The 18,904-nt window shown below is 37.2% G+C and overlaps 1 protein-coding gene across 2 annotated transcripts in view; it reads right to left on the reverse strand.

Annotated features, from left to right (window-relative positions):
• Positions 1-18,904, reverse strand: part of LOC129778511 (glutaredoxin domain-containing cysteine-rich protein CG12206-like) — a 127,621-nt gene that overhangs the window by 89,986 nt on the left and 18,731 nt on the right. For both annotated transcript variants that reach the window (XM_055785450.1, XM_055785458.1), the window contains exon 2: positions 13,922-16,379. In XM_055785450.1, coding sequence (XP_055641425.1) covers positions 13,922-15,682 — 1,761 coding nt within the window. In that variant the 5' untranslated portion in view covers positions 15,683-16,379. The remainder of the gene's footprint in view (positions 1-13,921; positions 16,380-18,904) is intronic.

An 18,904-nucleotide genomic window follows, 5' to 3' on the forward strand; every position in this document is an offset into this window, starting at 1 on the left:
TGTGAAAACATAAACATAAACGAAACATAATCGTTATTGAATTGAATGCATGGTGAAAATAAAAACATTTTTCATTTGAAAATAATTTTGAATTATTTTTAAGCAATTGTTTATTTTTATTCCCCATCTTGGATTTCGGTTCTGAGGATTCCGACGCATTGCCTTGGAGCGCTGTTGCTTCGTTGCGCTCTTGTGGGGTTCGAAGAGACAGATTCTTTCCGTTTGGATGCCATTCAGCATCGAGAAAGTTCCGGAAAGATCTAATCATTTCTGGAAAATAATCTGCCAGTTCCTCTGGGAATTTAAAAATACATTCATGTGAAAGAGTTTATTTGAATGTTTTCTATCCATGTAACACTGTGACCAAATATTTTTCAATCAAGTACTATTAACAGGTGGTTATCGAGTTAGTATTAACCACTGGTGGGCTTCCAGTATCGAGGAAAATGTGGAAATATCTAATCGTTGCTGGAAAATAATCTGCCAGTTCCCCTTGAAATTGAAAATTACATTGAAGCGAAAGAGTTTATTTTAATGTTTTCTATCCATGAAATATCCATATAATACATTTGGGTTTGTGATTTTTCAATCAAGTACAGTTAGCAGGTTGGCTTCTGAAAATTATTCTTCAGAACAAGGTTTTTCGTATCCTATATTGGATACATAAAACCTTGTGCCTCCAACGTAACGCTCTCGTTTTCGAAGTCCCCCAAATATTCATTTATTCATTCATTCAGAATGGATTTAGATTCAACTTCAAACAAATGATCTCTAAATCAACGATAGTCCTACGTCATCCTTGCGGTTATACCATATATATAACCCACTTCCTGTTTTTTCTACAGAGCAAAACGCTAGTGCGAGCTTTTACCCCACAGCCACTGCGCACCTTTCCCCACAGCCACTGTGCACCTTTGCCCCACAAGCAATTTTTGAACTAATCGAATTTTTTTAAAAAGCTCTTGAACTTTTTCAACGAACGAATATGCACAATCATCTACTATAGAATGAAGGTATCCTTGATAGTGTAGTTTCGAACTTTCCAGTTAGTTTAGGTAGGTAAATCGTCATCTCCAAAACTGAAAAAATTAGATCAAAACATCACAAAACTCTTTTTATCTCATAACTTTTTGCCACTTTCATGAAATGTATCTTTTTTTATATGTGTGAGCTGCTGGTGTAATAAAGTATCAAACGAATACATTGCTGTCGAAATGTTATGCTCGTTAGCTTCAAAAAGACAAATGCGCACGTTTGCCCCGTGCGCACCTTTGCCCCGCATTACTCTATGGGTGATTTGAAGAGCTTAAACGAGCAGTGTCATCTGCGTAGAACGAGAAACACACTACAACATGACGCAGCTTGATCGAAACCACCCCGAATCGGTTATTTTAACTGATTAAGAATCAAAGAAGATCTACGAATAAGAATATTATCGTAATTTATGTTAAATTGGCGTTCATTTTGTAAAGGAGTGAGAGTTTTTCCCTCTGGTTCTATAGTTATGAAACACTGGAATTTTAGTTTTTTGAATGTTTCGCTTCTGAACACAACAATAAAGTTGAAATGGTCAGTCTTATAAATGAAGATAGTTATTGTATTCCACACTATATTGTATTCAACTGACTTCTTACATATCTCTGGAAACTTAAAAAAAAGAGTGGTTCTATAGTTGTGAAACGCAGTGTATAGTGGTAGCTGGGCACGTGGAACAACAGTTCCTTGCTGGTGGTACGTTTTTGCTTTTATACTATCTTTCATTCTAACATCTAAAAAAATCAAGAAGATCTGTTATTTTTCGACCTTCCAGAGTAAATACCCCCCCCCCCCCCCCCCCTTAAAATAGGCATACTTTCTTTTGTGAAAATAAAGTTCTATATCAAACTAATACTCACAATGGTTCAAGGCTCTTACAGGAAAAGAAGTTTGATCGATACATCTCAATTTGATTAACGGTTTCAAACGATTTTGCAATTGTTAATTAATCGACTTAATTAAAGCAGATGCAACAATCCCCAATGTGGAACACGTGCTGATCGTGCAACCCATTGTTCAAGCCCCTACAAAACAATCGACTAAATTAAAGCTTCAAGGCGAAAAACACACATACCCTCACATACCCTCGCATGGTGCGCTCTGATCATCGCTCACTTCGAGCAAACTGTGTCAATGGGCAAAATGGGTGATAATACAAACGATCATCGACCTCGACGGAAGGTGGCGACATGCAATTTTTGTTTTTGTTTTCTGCTTTTGGCGCTGTATCTTTCTGTTGTATTTTTTTTGTCAGTTTCAGTTTGACCCAGAAGTGAGTAAAACCGTTGAGCGCATGCAACTTTTTTTTCATTCGAGCTGCAATTAGCCCCAGCACTTACTGCTTACTACTAAGTCACCACGCACACAACTCCCACCTGTTACAGATCTAGGAGTCTTTATGGTTTTCTGTTTCTCTCTCTTCGCACAGGTAGCGCGCAAAAGAACAGTTTTGTTTTCCGCTTCGGGGGATTAGAAATCGCAATCCATTGCAGTCAGCCACAGGAAACATTCATTATACATATTGGTTATTAGCGAATGGACGAGAATGAATCCGAGAGTGGTTTTGATAAAAGGGTATAAGAATCGTAAGAAGTGTGGAGTTGAAGGAGATGAAATGGGGAGTGAATTCGAGCCATTTCAAGCTATTTCTTTCTTGAGTGTTGGTAACAAGTGGTGAGAGATTACTGCTATAAAGCTTTCCAGCCGACAAATGTAAATTATTAGTGGCTATTATTGTTGAACTGCACGGCCAGATGCTTTAAGTTCAGATTTTTTTTTCTTCTGATCGAAAGAACGAAAAATAATGGATGAGTACAGCGATATTATCTCAGCATCTGAGATTTCCTTTTTTCGCGTGACTTCAATGCTTCTGAAGTGAATACTGAACCGTGTTTTTTTGAAAGGGATATTTACAGCACCAACGAAAAGTATACATAACCTTGACCAGTTGCCATTTCTGACTGCTCTTTCTTGGGAAATCAATCCCATAGTTGCAGCAGTTTCAGCAGCATTTTGTATGAACAATCCAAGCTGCAGTAATAACAATTTACATCAAGTTGCATTCCTCTGCAGGAAAAGATGGACATATTAGTAGCAACATTGACCGAAATATTAACGACTCAATATGAAATATCGCATCATTCATGCATGAGAGTGAATGAAGAAACTTCAATTGATTCTAATGGAAAAAAAACAATATCTTAATTATCGGAGCACACAGATAGAAATAGCAGTTTCAGTCGCCCGATGAAGGTCGATGACGTTACGGTCGACTGGAGGTATAATAAATCGGTGGTCTACAACAGATAATAATACCAGCTCCGAAAAACTCATATTTAGCAACATGTTTATGAAGACAACCTTCAACATTTGGGATAAAAATTACTACATCCACTTTTAGTGATTTAGTGTGGCTCCCGTAGCCGAGTCGTTGCGTTACACATATCATTCCGCAGTCTGGGCTCGATTCCAGTTCATGCTGGGGTATATTCCGTTAAAGAAATTTCTTCCAACTTTGGTGCACGCGTATTCTTGAGCTTTCCACTTAGAATATAGCCTAGGCATGCTATTCGGCATAGAAGAAGAATAGTAGATATTACTAATGAATATAAGTATAAATACTACGTTGAAATGGCGAAGTTCTTCTAGGAATGATAGTGCCATTGACTTTTAGAGATTTGAGTTCATCGTATTCATAATTTATACATATCCCTAAATCGGAATCCGGATTTCGGTACATAACCCTTATGATTATCATTGAATTGCGATAGGATTGTTTTGTTTATTTCCAGACCGGCTCATACATAATCTTTTTGAGCAGGCATCTGAGCGGTTATTGAACCAGGACTATTCTCAATTCATTTATCTTTATCAACCGTGGTCCAGATAGCAAAGAAACAACAGATAAACACACATATTGCAGAAGGACGCCAGTTCGAATCCCATAAGGTAATTTTCATATAACTTTTTTTTCATTCCAAACAGTGCGCCGTAAATCTAAAAATGAAGAAACATGTTAAAACCTCAATAACATACATAAAACGGTTGTAATAAGTTTGTGTGGACCCATGAATACCCACCAATACGAGTTAGGGTTTGTTGAAAAGCCCCAAGTCTACCATAAGGCGTTGCAATTATATTATTATATTTTTATGTTTTTTAACGATTTTCCTCAAAGAGAAATTATGATCATGGTTTGTCCAGCTCTGATCATGGTTTGTCCGGTTTTAGTAATCACCATTTTTGAATGAAAAAATTCGAATTTTTAAATAGATGTTACGTTTATCATTGTTTGAGTTTACTATCAACATATTGATCCATTCATAATTTCGGCTTTCTTCAGAATATTGCCTTCTCTAGGGAATCTTAAGAGTGTTCACCTCAACACACTCAACACAGAGAAACTTTATTTCTGCTATGCGTAAAGGACACAAAAAACAAACTGCAGCGCGCCAAGCGGTTACCATAGAAATCATGTGGACAAAACAACATTAGTGAATCGAATAACTCATGATCAGAGTCATCGAAATGCGTTAATTACATGGTTTAGCAATATAAATCTGATACAAATGGTGTGCAATCATGATGTTTACAATTTTTATAAGTGTTATAATCCAGAATAATCCAGGCTGAATACGTGCCAAATATTCATCTGGTAATTGATTAAAAGTTTTTTATAATCCTTTAAAACATGTGAATCCGTTCAAATATACTATAAAACTACTGTAAATCATGAAGAAGACAATTTTATTTACATGTTTTGAAACATTCGAATACCTGATTTGACAAACCAAAATCATTTACCTTATAGAATAAATGAAATGTCGACGAAGAAAACGTTTTCATCATAAAATACAACACAACAGAGGAAAGAACACAACGACTCCGTTTAAAAGAAAGGTATAGGGTGCAAAATGTAAATCTAAAATTTAACATGTAACGAAAAAATGAAAGATTTCGAATGCATTCACTCGATTATTTAATGGTAGATCGCAGATATGATTACATCAACCGATTGGAAAAATTTCTACATATCTACTATTATGAAGAAAAATATATCTTTCCTGAACAAACTTATTCTATAATTTAAACATGTCAAGCATTATATAAAATAAAATCCCACGTTCTGGTAAGTTTATTGGCACCACGTTCTTCTTCTTCCTGCTCGTGGTCTGTCCTCGTTACTTCCGTTCTGTACATACCTATCTATGGTACGGTACAAAAATCTTCTGTCGATACCGAACTGTTTGAGGCGTCTAAAGATATCTCCAGGTTTAAAACTTTTAGAATATTCAGCGAAAACAGCCCGTCTGTAAACAAAATGTACACGGATGCAACACTGTTTTTTGTGCTATGACGATGACCCTTTCATTTGACATACAGACGGCAACATTCGTATCGTATTTTTACCAATCCAAAAAAAATGTGACCGAACTTTTTTTTCACTATGTAGTCTCGTTTCAACCAACGAAAAAACAACAGTCTTTCTTAAGACTAAAATATGGCACAAAATTTCTCGAATTCTTTTTAAAAGGCAACGAGAGTATGTGTTGATCTTCTAACCTTCTAATTTTTGAAGCTAAAGACGAATTGACTTTAAAGTTTATGGAGGTATTCTTGTCTAGAGTTTTGGAAAAAAATTCTTCGTATTTTTGAAATTTAGACATCCAATAATATGCCCTTGAAAGGGTTTTTCGAAGTTCTCATTATTCAGCGAGCTGTAGCCATTCAAGTGGCGCGGTATCAACTTTGACGCGTTGATGATTTTACTGCATTCGTCGGATTTTACCAATAGAAAACTGGTATTTTCGGTAGTGAAATCTCGACGGTTTTTCGGTAACAGTGATACCAATATTCCCGATTCTAATTACAACTCAAGGTATATTCACCTACCATTTGACTAATGTGAATGATATTTTTACTGCTTCACAACATTCATACAACTGATAAAACTACGTGCTTAATCATTACCGTGTACATGGAATCAGTTTCTGCGTAAAATGTTATGATAAGGTTCGAAAAAATATCATTCATCAATGCTGTTATCTATTTACAGTTCAGACATTCCAAACACGGCACGTCTTTACTTCTTTATCAATGGTCATCATTGTCATCAATGGAAATTTCAACCAATAACCATCTTCAGAAAGAATTAGAACTTTATTTAGGCTAAGTTTTACCATGTATCGATTCTAGATTCGATTCATATAACAAACGCGAGTATGCTAGGTTAGGTTAGTTATGTTAAAAAATCACCGTCGACTGTCATGTCAAGCGAGAAAACAATGTGAGAGAAAATACTACAAACAATGTTTCCGCTCGAAAACATTTCAAAAAGCTGAGTGTCCTCATTTTTATTTGAAATTCAACGTTTCAGCACAGAAGCGGAAAGAGTATGGAAGCAATAATTGGAAGATGTTATCAACATATGTTTTATTAGAAAACCGATTCTGATTATACTTTTTTCTCGGTTGTACGCAATTAGTTGATAAGAAGTGTTACAGTTCTGTTACCCTGCATTTTCTGAACTTAGTATCAAATTATCAAACGTTATAACTTTTACGAAACTGATAAACAAGATCATTTATCACTTCTTCGGTCTGATAGAATAGTTCCTGAAGCCAATACAGGGCGGACTCGATTATATGAAGTCTCTTCTTCTTCTGCTTGGCTTTAAGAGGCTTTAAACTTTGCAGTTCATTCGCCTCCAATATACTGTCTCTGATTTCTTTTCACTGTATATAATCGAATCCTGTATATAGTCGAGTCAAAAAAAAAATTATTAGTTTTTATACATATATTTTTCGTTTTTTAAATATAAAAGAAAAAAATATTGTTTCATTCATCCCCTTAAAGTCATAAAATAGCTTTTTCACATAAAAATTCCGAAATCTTTCAGAAGACGATAAAAAATCATATCTAATGAAAAAAAAAAATCCTTCTACACATGTGTTCGAATTTCAACAATGACAGAGTTATTGAACTCTTTCTCTGTTTCGGGCTCTGTTTGCCTTAAACTGGTTCAAATTCAAAAATTACGCTACGTAGGACAATTCTCTTACTTCTATTAGAAAGATGAGAAAAATTAATATAGAATATAGTTGTGAAACTTCCAAATAAGTGGATTGAAGTAACATTTTAGAAGAGAAAAACTCGAAAGTTAGTGGTTTTCAAGGTGTAATTCTCAATTTTATCCAGAAAACACATAATAAACTTGAATGTTTCTATCAACCAACGAATAAAGCTTTCTAATCGCTCTACAATTCGTTTTTTGACACCCATCTTGTATCTTTTCTAATTTCGCTGCAATAACATTTTAAACAATTCCTACTGAATCTTCAACTAGAACCTACGTATATAACGATTTTTACTCCACTGTATCCATAATAGCCAATTAACTTTCACTTTACCGTTGAAATATTTCATTTTCGCTTGAAATAAGTCATATTTGAAATATAAGAATAAAAAAATAATTTGGACTGTATATAATCGAGTCTCAAATTGTATATAACCGAGTCTGTATACAATCGAGTCCGACGTGTATTTCAATGTTCAAACCGTTAGATGAAAAAAAAACATGAATGATAGAAATAAAAGAGTATTATAGAGCTTCAGAAACTTTCAATGGCGTGCATAAGTTCAATAACATTGAAGATCCCATATGGCTTGCAAACACTTTCCAACTCAATGGCTATGTGGTCGTGTAAAACAGTTTTTCATTTCAACCGACCTTGGTTAGACCCCCGTTGACATCGCTTGGACTTTTTTTTTGGCTACAATCCCAAGCTAACGTTCAACGAGAGGAAGAGATGTCTGCTCCCATACATTATAAAGCTTTGGAAAAAGGTGCTTCCATTTGTTCATTTCACCCTTCAGAACACGAAATAGCATTTTTTCTGCCGAAGATGAAATGTTTTCTGCCAACGCTAGTTCGGGTGTACATATGGTATTCTAATTCTAGATCATGTAACTGAATCCCATTCTACTGAATGCAACAATTACCCGAATCTAATGCTTTCCCGAATGTTACATCTAGCCGCTAGTAACATTTATCCTAATGTAATTCTTACTGCTCAAGTTTTTTTTTTGAAGGAATTTCTGTATTGTTTTTCCGATTATCGATAAACTGTCATCCAAAAATTAAAATCACGAAAACAAATTACGTAAAAAAGAATACAGTGTACAATGTTTTATCAGAGGTCGAACTTAATCGTATATTGACAGGTTTGACGAACAGATCAAAAAAAAATTAGGCAAACAAAAATATGCACGTCGTGTCTCGTGCTATATTTGATCGAACATTTTCTGTTAAAAAGTGTCAAATATTTGGCTTCGGCCAAACAGTGTACCTTTACCCTTACTATATTTTCCAAAGTAAATGAAACTAATATCCTGCCAGACAGTTAATCGAGACGAATAATTATCTGAGTGATATATTCCACTCAATATATCGTATATCGTAGTGAAATAAAAATATTACCTTTTTGACGTAGGACTAGGTCTTTCAGTAAGCGTGCCAAATCAGAAAACAGGTCACGTTTTTATGAAATAATGTTAAGGATTATTCTGTTACGAATGGATTTTGATGTTCACCGATCGAATTGGAAATTCTCTAAGTTTTGTTAAATATCCTAGTATGTGAAAGGTTTCCTAACACGTACAAAAAATCGAGAAGCGTGGGGAAATCATGGGAAATACATGCAAACTGCTGTTACTTTGTACTCTCTTGCATTTGTGCTGACTGGAAAGTGTTCTAACACAAACTACAGAGTCCGTATTCGTCATCCATGATTCAAGCAAGCTAGGAATTTCGATGTCATTCGTTCTTGCCGGTATCAATTTCATAGTCCTACATTAACAATGCGGTTGTGTCTTGAAAACCTTCCTTCTGTTTCTTTTCTGAATGGGATGTTGTCCACAAGAGTGGAAATTCATGGTAATCCAAAGTAACATATTCAATTCGTAGTAGTTACATAGTTTCGTGTCAGCCAGCTCGTGTCAACAGTCTTTCTTAATGCTGATATCACACACAGCGGTTTTTCTTGATGCGAAGGACGAGGTAAAATCACTTCGAAGGATCGATAGTGTGTTGTGAATGAATAACGTTCTGCAACTTCAAATCCGAGACTCCATGTCGTCTGCTAGATATTTTGTTCATTGGAAAACATATACCTGGAACCCACTATAGTTTTTTGGATGTTGAATTCATCATTTTACGCTGTCAATTAGGAAATGTATTTTTTCGACAAATAAATGATCAAATGCTGTAAGAAGGTCCTAAAGATTTTGTTTGCCCTTTTTATGATTTTTTTTTTTCCAAAATATATTTGTTTATTAAGGCACATGTGGCGTTAGCCTGACGGGGCCGGGAGTCCAATATTTTGACAATTTTTGTCTTACAACTATGTTAGTAATATGTAACCGATTACTCGCGGTTGGCTCGAGGTTAGTATTACAAGTGTTCTCATAATTGGTATGTTGCAGTCTTCGATGCTCTATACGTGTGCCCGACACGGGCTACTTCCCTTTTTATGATTGATGATTCTTATTATATGATTCCTTTTCAAATGCGCCTAATTGAGAAGTTGTTTGAAGTCAATTCTAAGGTGATTTGTATTGCATTGGCAAAATCTCTGGCTACATTTCCAGATCCGAAAGATCTGAGAGATGGTTTTGATTATCTAATTGTTTTTTTTCAAGTCTCGAGGTGAATGAACCTCTTAACATAAAGGAGAAGAAGTTTTGCCCCAGCTAGCAAGGAACCATCAACAATTTTCAAGGTTAAATTTTCTTTTAGTTTTCCAAATCAACTTTCTCAATGCCTCGAAAGAATAAAGAACTAAAGAACCATGCCTTCCAGGGGAGAGGGAAAGGCAAATATAGTATCTGGCCCTGAAGTATAAAATAATCAAATCATATCACATCCGTTGCCCTCGGTGCACGAACGAAGAATTATTCTGATTCCGGAAAAAATCAATTGAACCCTAAAGCGTCTCCCTCAAAACATAACAACTTTATTTGTTTTCGTAAGGCGTCACATGTTTTGGGAATTCTGTCGTTATTTCGGACTAAGAGAAGTTCAGTTTGGACTGTCCTGATATATTGATATAGTGGAATAGTATTTGCTAAGAATCTGCAACGCCCCTTTCAAGTAGTCTTTATAGAGCATTAGCTGTGATGTAAACGGCACCTGGATGTCTTAGGAAGCCATCCAAGTCATTTCAATTCACAGCAAATAATTCGAAAAGTTGAACATTGCGTTTCTCGAGAATGTCAATTTCAGCGAAACTGACGTAGGAACTCAATTTTTATACTCCTTGTGGTTCACTCCTCGAGACAAACGAGATCCTTTCTATTATAAAAAAAATTGACGTGATGAAATGGATGACTAAAAGTCTCGATTAGAACGCTGTCGAAAATTTGTGAGGTATACATTGTGTTCAATTTCTATGAGACCAGTTGCATGTTGCTTGTCATCTGTCACATAAGACGAAGAGTATTTCAATTTATAACCAGATGTGTTTGTGTTCGTGACAACAATATAATGTATGGTCCGCCAGGGTTGCCATAATAAAATCTGTGCTTTTGGTCTGAAAAAATCCTTTCATCTTAGTTTTTTCTCAAAAAAATTGTTGATGTCTGTATTATTTTTTTTTTAATCCAATTAGTATTATTGATTGGCATAGTTATTATTAACCCTTTCACGTAAAACATCGAGTATCATTTGATGTGAAATGATTGTGCCAAAACGTACAACATCGAGTCTCTCTCATGATGCGCTTGCATATCACAAGGCGCTAAGACGTTCTGCAGAGTAGTGAAATAACAATTTGCATTTGGTCCGCTCTTTTGAAAAGAGCGTGTTTTCACGTAGAGGCTGCAGCATATACACTAGTGAAAATGCAATGCTCACAGTGCGCTACGTAAATATTTTGGATGCTTTATTATAACAAATTTCTGGTACGCACAAAAATGTAATGTTTCTTTTTTTTTATATAAGTAGTTCATTTTTCCAGGCCTAATTACAAGAAATGTAATGGTTTCCATGGATTAAAAGGTAACAATTTAAAAACATGGCTCCAGTCAATGCTTCAAAAGAGGAGTTAAGTCAAGTTGCTATGATGCGGGAACATAAAGCTTCTTAAGGTGCTGTTCAAAATCTCCTAAGCCTAATCCTGTTACCTTAGATCTGGTGTATTATTCTGAGCATATACATTGCGTTTCACAACTATAGAGCCACTTATTTTTTCTGAGTTTCCAGAGATATGTAAGAAATCGGTTGAATTGAAGTATATAGTGTGGATTACAATAACTATCTTCATTTATAAGACTGGCCATTCAACTTTATTGTTGTGTTCAGGCGCGAAACATTCAAAAAACAAAAATTCCAGTGTTTCATAACTATAGAACCAGATGGAAAAACTCACTCCTTTACAAAATTAACGCCAATTTAACATGAATTACGATAAGTTTCTAATTCGTAGGTCATCTTTAGTTCTCAATCCATTCAAGTAACCCATTCGGGGTGGTTACGACCAAGTTGCGCCATGTTGTAGTGCATATTTCGTTCTACGCAGAGAATACTGCTCGTTTAAGTTCTTCAAATTACTCCTACTGCTTGTAAGCTGCATCTACTATTCGTCTGATCACTCCACATAAACTCCTGAAAGGGGTTTGGTAAACAAGCTGACTAGTCCAGAATACGAAACCCCTATTCATTAAACCATGCCATGAACTTCTAGATTTTATGAATTGATACCAAATAACCCAATTATCAAATTGTTTTTGATTCAAAAACAGCAGTAAATGATTCTGAAGTATTTCGTTGCACTTCTGACTGTTGATTCGTGTTGATGGTAAGCTATCTAAACCAGGTATTTTTGAGAAAAGTGTTCAAATCAATTGGTGTAAAATTATCGTGAATCCGTCATGAAATGTCTGAGAAAAATTGTTCAAGATTGTATTATTTTCGTAAACAGACTGATATCTAGGTTTTTATTTTTACTCTCTATATGTTTCCATAAACATAAGCCTACATCAGAAATATCCATGGTTCTTTAAGTTATTTTCAATGATTAAAACAAGAACTCCTGAATCTTGGATTTTCACGACAATAAGACCGCACTTTTGAAACTCACTTTCACTGTACTTTATGAGCAGTTTTATTGATTTACTAGCTGACCCGGCAAACTTCGTCTCGCCCAAAATTTGTTTTTCATTATCATTACCTTCAAACATTCACGTTTTCTTACTTAGCGCAAGTTCATGAGTACAACCGCAGAACTGTTCATTGATTGATCTTCTAATCGACCCCGTTGAATTTACCATTTACTAAAAAAAATCCGAGTACTTCTACCAAAACTCATCATTATAATATCAGATTATTTTCAGACACAATTCTCGTTCAAGATTTTTCAACCACTTGCAAATAACATGTTTCTCCGTTACATGGAATAAATGTTTGATACAAAAAATATGATAGAATAAAGACAGACCCCTCCCCTTTTCTCCCCTTAGAGAAGGAGGAGGAGTGTCTATTCCCCAAGGAAAGTTTCGTGCACCCTAAAATCTTCACATGCCAAATATGGCTCCATTTGCTTGATTAGTTTTCGAGTAATGCAGAAATTTGTGTTTCATTTGTATGGCAATCCCCCCTTAGAGAAGGGGGAGGAGTCTCAAACAATCGCGAAAACCTTCCCCGGTCCCAAAGCCCCTACATACCAATTTTCATGTTGATCGGTTCAGTAGTTTCCGAGTCCATAAGAATCAGACAGACAGACATACAGAAATCCATTATATATATATACTTCTTTCGATTTTTTTGAAATTTGATAAATATGACGGAAGCTAATCAAAATCACAATTTTCATTATCATATGACCAATTTATATTAGGACTGATTTTTTGAGAAGGCGTATTCAAAATCATTGATCTCTCTATTGAAAATTCGTTATTCAAAATCCAGATGTCTGATCAACATATAATATTTGATAAAGTTGTTGGAAAACTAAACAAAAAAGTATTATAAATGCACTTCAAAAAATTACTCAAAAATTGTATTTAATATTGAAAACTTTTATATCTCAAAAACTGTACGTCAGTGTGTGCCGTGGTAAACTCGTCGCAATAGAGCTATGAATCTTTGAATGCTTATGAAATTTCAATACATTATGAAATTGTAATCAATTAAAACATGCGATTCAATATGAAAAACTATACAAACTATACACAAAATAAAAACCACTAATGCCGCGCTATTCATACGAACAAGAAAACCAAACAGTTGATCAACGATCAGAAAATTGATTTGCTGAACTGACCAGTGCGTGCTCAGAACTTGAATCCTGTGGAAAACCTGTAGGATATCTAGTTCGAAGGATTTTCATCAAGGGAAAGCAGTTCTTCATTGCAGATGAGCCGCGATTTCGGAATCATGGAGAAATATCGGGAACTCTGTTCTGTTCTCATTATTCTGGGAACAAAATTCATGAATTAAAAAAAAATAAAATCTGAATTTATACCATTATGAACTCCAAAAATGCTTAGATTTGTTTTTCCTCTCAACTAGCAGGATGCAGCGAAACCAACAATAATCTCATACCCATGTACCTAAGCGCTTCGAAGGAAATCTGTGATCCGAAGCGTAGCCATGATAACGGTTGCATCGAGCACATTGTCAAGTTACGTGTGAAACAAGCCAATTAAACGGTGTTGATGTTGTCTAATTTTGGACAACAAAATGAGGTAACTGCGCAAAACAGTGTATAAATAAATGCAGTTTTTGCAATTATTAAACCACACATTGCACAACAGTTTGTAATTTCGATGATGACCTAGCGATTGGTCACTTGCGAAAAACAAAAGAAAAACCCACACAATAGCTTACCTTAATGTTGGCCTGCTGCATCTGCAAAAATGTTGCAATTCCATTGCGCACCCGATTCTTCACCCCCCGAACCGTTCCCTTGTGGCTCCTGATCGTGGAGTGACCGCTGGTTAAATCCTTGTACCCGGCAAAACTCTCGTCGTCATCCACCACCGACGAGGCGCAACTGGTTCCGTTGGTACCGTTGCTCAGGTCCGGCAGATTCAAATGTTCGTTGATGTGAAATTTGTAAAATTTGTCATTTTCGAAACTGATAGATTTGCACTGCTTTGCACCGGCCGGGGTGACCGACAACGAGGACACACTTTCGGCCCCATCTGTAGCTGCACACTGCACACTGTTCAAATTGTTAATCTTCTCCATCAGCAGCGATCGGGTGGTGATTATTTCGTCCCGAAACGAAGGGAACGGTGAGTGGGCGACGGGCGGGGTGCACTCGATGGAGGATATCAATCCGGCCGCCCGCTCGGGACTGGTCACGCCGGATCGCTCGCGGATATCCTTGAGGAGAGAATCCGGCAGAATCGACACTATGTTATGCTTCTTGATGATCGGTTTGAGGGATTCTATGCCCCCATTTTCACGTTCACTTTCACTTTGTATAATCGCACTTTCATCGAGGGTTGGTGGTAACGGAGAATGCGCTTCGGTGCAGGGAATTGTAACAGCCGAAGAAATACTGTCCGTCAACCCGAGAGTGGTCACATTGCCGCACAGTTGGCTAAAGTTCAAAGAGTCACAGCTGAGGCTGGATTCGGACTCATCACTGTCACTAATGTTGTAACTGACGGAGCGTTGATGGCGTGCGTATCCTTCCTGGTTGTGCTTATCGGCAGGCTTGGGTGAGTTGCCGTCAATCATCATCAATGTCGTGGGCGAGTTTTGTTTGGGTTGTGGCGATTTGAACATTTTCTTCGGAAGCGGAGGTGGAGTGACTTCAATGTCACTGCAGGTTCCACTGTCCAGAGTGTCACTCGGAGAACACTGACCGGAGGACATGTAGTACAGGTAGGTTGAATTGTTCACGTCCAAATCACCGGCCTTCACTGTCGGTGTCGCCGATGGGCTGGTCTGTTTTTGGACCATTTCGATTGGCGTAGAACTTCGCGAGTGCTCCTGATCAAAAGGTCCAAACGACACGATCGACACTTTCGCTTTACACTGATTGTTCACAGTCGGGGCACTGTTTTTGTTGGATAAACTTATCACTGCAGTAGTGCCGTGGTTATTCTGGATGATTTCACTTCGGTCGGTTTTATTCTGAACGATCTGTATGCGTACGACGTGCGAGTCCTGATCGGTGCTCACAGGTAACGTTGGTTCCTCCCGGACGGTTTCCAGTGGACTACTGCTAGCGAGGGCAACGGCACTAGCTCCAGCTCTAGCAGATGATCTTGCTGTTGGTGAATCCGAAACCGCTTGCGCTCCGAGCGATTGTTGTTGTGACTCTGATTTTGAAGTTACACTAGACTTGCTCGTTTCAGCTCTTTCTTCTTTCTCCAGCTGTGGTAAAACTACTTTTTCTGAAGCAGAAGCAGAAGCAACCGACAGCAGCCGCTCTACAACTGGGGGGAGATTATTACTGTTACTGCTATCCTTCTCTGCTGTGGGCTTTTGGTTTTGCTTTTGCCTTTGCTTGTGCTGCAACTCCAAGGCACCACCGATACCCGGATCGAGGCTACTGTAAACCGTTGTCTCGGCACTTAGTTGTATTGAAGTGAGCTTATGAGTCTGTGGTTGTAGCGAGGCCATTGCATCCATCTTCTTTGGCTCGTTATTGCTAATTCTCTCTGTTTTTCTTCGCTTTTCTTGCTCAGCAACCCCACAGGTGTTTCAAAACAACACCTTTCTCGCGTTCGATCGCTCGCACTCTCGGACAAACTGCGAGCGTGTATTTAGTTATTTACTCCGCTGTTATGTTGCACCGAATTTTCGTTAGTTATTTATTTTCCCGCGCTACAAGATCCACTGATCTGTTGCAACCCTACCCTACACGCGGTTGATCGCCGATCGTCATCAATGACGATGATGATGATTATGATGACTAGCTGAAACACCTTCACCACTAGCGCTGCTATTTCTGCCGCGCATTACAGGTGGTAACTCAAACGTGTAGTTGTATCGCAGTTTCGATGTTTGCCCAGAGGGAGGAGGAGGTGAGACGAAGTAAATTTATGCTGATATGATTTTCTTTTTTCCTACTTTTCTCGCTACTCGTTGCGGTGGAATCCACTTCGACACAACTTGAATTTTCAATGATATCATATATATTTTCCTTCTTTTTTTTTGTTCACACCTTTCGCGCTTAGTTGTTTTTCATCGTCTCGTCGAAAGCATAAAAGGGGTGGCGGTTAGATCAAGACGATCCCCGGACTGTTACCAGCGCTTCCGTCTGTTAGCTAGTGCTTTTCACTTTCCGTTTCTGAGAGTTGAACTTGGTTCTTGTCAATTCAGTTACCTGAGGAGAGAAAAAAATACCACGTGATTAGAGCTAAAAATAAATTCAGTATGTTTAATACGAGTATTGCGGATCTGTGCTGATATCAAATGGAAACTGATACCCATAAAAAATATGTTTCAATGTCATTTCGGGACTAAAGCGAGGATTGTGTCAATAACGCAACATTCTGTTCGAGATAAAACCACGCATCATCAACGGTACAGTAATTGATACTGACTTGATACTGTCGCACATAGACTGTTCAGAGCTTTTACAACTTGTGAACTTTAATATCCAGCAAAGGAATCTGAGATCTCATAACTTCCTCCAGATACCGTTTTCACGCACGAATTACGGATACTACGAGCCAATGTCGAGTATGTGTCGAGAGTTCAATAGACACAGTATATATTTTGACCTCGGGATATCACGCACATCACTTAGAAAGAGATACATCCGTCTAGTTATTAAGTTTTTAATTATAATTTAGTACGTAAGCGTCATTTGGGTTCTGTATACCCGTTGATTTGTCGAATAAATAAATAAATAAATAAATTGGTTAGGGAAAAACCTTCAAGACATTACAATATTTTGATTGATCCGATAAACAATCGTGGTACAGGTCGGACTCGATTATATGTAATTCGATTATATACAATTTTGGACTCGATTATATACAGTTTGAAAAACATTTTTTTTTGCATTTCAAATGTGACTTATTTCAAGCAAAAATGTAACCTTTCAACGCTAAAGTGAAACTTAAGTGGCTATTATATGTAGGGGAAAGGGGGGCAGTTTCGGACAACGCTTGTAAAAATTAAGTGGTACAATTTTCAATCAAATTAAAAATATAATTAAGTGAACAGCCCTTCCACCAACAGTTGTCATATGATTTGACATCTCCTGGTCGTTTATTACTCACGAAAACAACACAGTGCCCTTTTTCATACGCGTTTCGAAGCTTTTGAGCTTGAAGTTGTAAGTATTTCCCTAATTCCTTTGTGAAGGATTTAGAAATTCAAGTACACCACCTCAGTTAGTAACTAATATGAAATGAAAAAAATGCATACAACGGGGAAATAAAAGTCTATTTATTAGATAAAATTATGATTTGTCTTTTGTGTCTGATTGTTGTTTACCAACAAACATCATTTCAGTCTGATTCTCAGACCTAATGATGGTTCGAAACTACAAAAAGAAAACAGATAGAACCAGCATCAACGAAGATGAGATGGAAAGAGCTGCCGAACTAGTTTCGAATAGAACGTTTTCGTAATTCTAGCTCACAGGTGGTCCAGCTGGGTCCATTGTCTTTGCTAATTTCCCAACTAACGGTTGCATAACGGGAAAACTGTTTCTTAATGTTCTGGAACATTTAAAAAGGTAGCAAAAATCAACGTAGACGAACCAATTTCAAAAAATCAAAAATCAATGCAAAAGTCATTGCACTTTTGATACAATTAAATATTGCCGAGAAAATTGCACAATTCATGTATCTTTTCCACCCTATGTCACAAATCGCTTACAACCGCCGGATGTTTCAGTTATTTGCCCTTTCAAGCAAAAGCTCTCAGTTTCCTAGAACGATTGGCTACTCAACCATCCTGGAAAAACTATTTCTATACGCGACCTTTCAGGTATAGTTGCATCGGCTTATAATGCTTCTTTCAATCTGAGTAATATCCTAGCTGGATTCAAAATGACAGGTTGCTATCCATTCTCAAGAAAGGTTTTTGCGGACAAGGATTTTGAATGCCCAAATGATTTCACCTACTGGAGCGGAGGTAGCAACTGACTCATCGGGTAATACAAGGCTCCAAAACATTACGTCTACAGCACAGATAGATTTTACTTTGACAACTTTGTCCCGGGAAAATGTTAACTACTTGTTTCCTTTCAGACAAATACTGATAAACAAAAAAATCCAGAATATACTGGAAATAAGAGGAAACGCAAGTAATTGTTGATAAACATAAAGTTTTATTTTTTTTTCGTTGTCCGAAAGTGCTCCAGGACTGTCCAAAACTGCCCCACACATGGGACACATTCGGACAAAATGGCAATTTTATAGGGGGTCTTCGTAGCCACTTGGTTACGCGTTCGCTTACCAAGCGATCGATCGTGAGTTGAAACTCAGGGTCCTCAATTGACCATCTTTGTGTTGTTATAGAATAACTACGTCCGCGCAACCATCATCAGCGATGGAAATCGTTCCACGGTGGAACAAAGATCAATTCATCCATACAACTGCTTTGCTCTGCAAAAGAAACATCGGGCTGCTGTTCTATAAATAACCCAATAATGATCAATATCAACTGTCTCCGCTGTCCGGTCTGCTGAACAATGGAAGAACAGAAAGACTACCCTTACGCCTAAATGGCTACTACTGTGTAATTCACCATAATGTAATGGAACAGAAAACTTAACGCATAAATGGCTACTACTAACTACTGTGTAATTCACAATTTATGGACATTTCCCCGCAAACCGATTTCAAAAATCTTGATTTGGCTCGGAGCTTTGAGCACAGAAGTGAAACCACT

Source organism: Toxorhynchites rutilus, chromosome 1 (assembly GCF_029784135.1).
Source record: "Toxorhynchites rutilus septentrionalis strain SRP chromosome 1, ASM2978413v1, whole genome shotgun sequence".
NCBI lineage: Eukaryota > Metazoa > Arthropoda > Insecta > Diptera > Culicidae > Toxorhynchites > Toxorhynchites rutilus.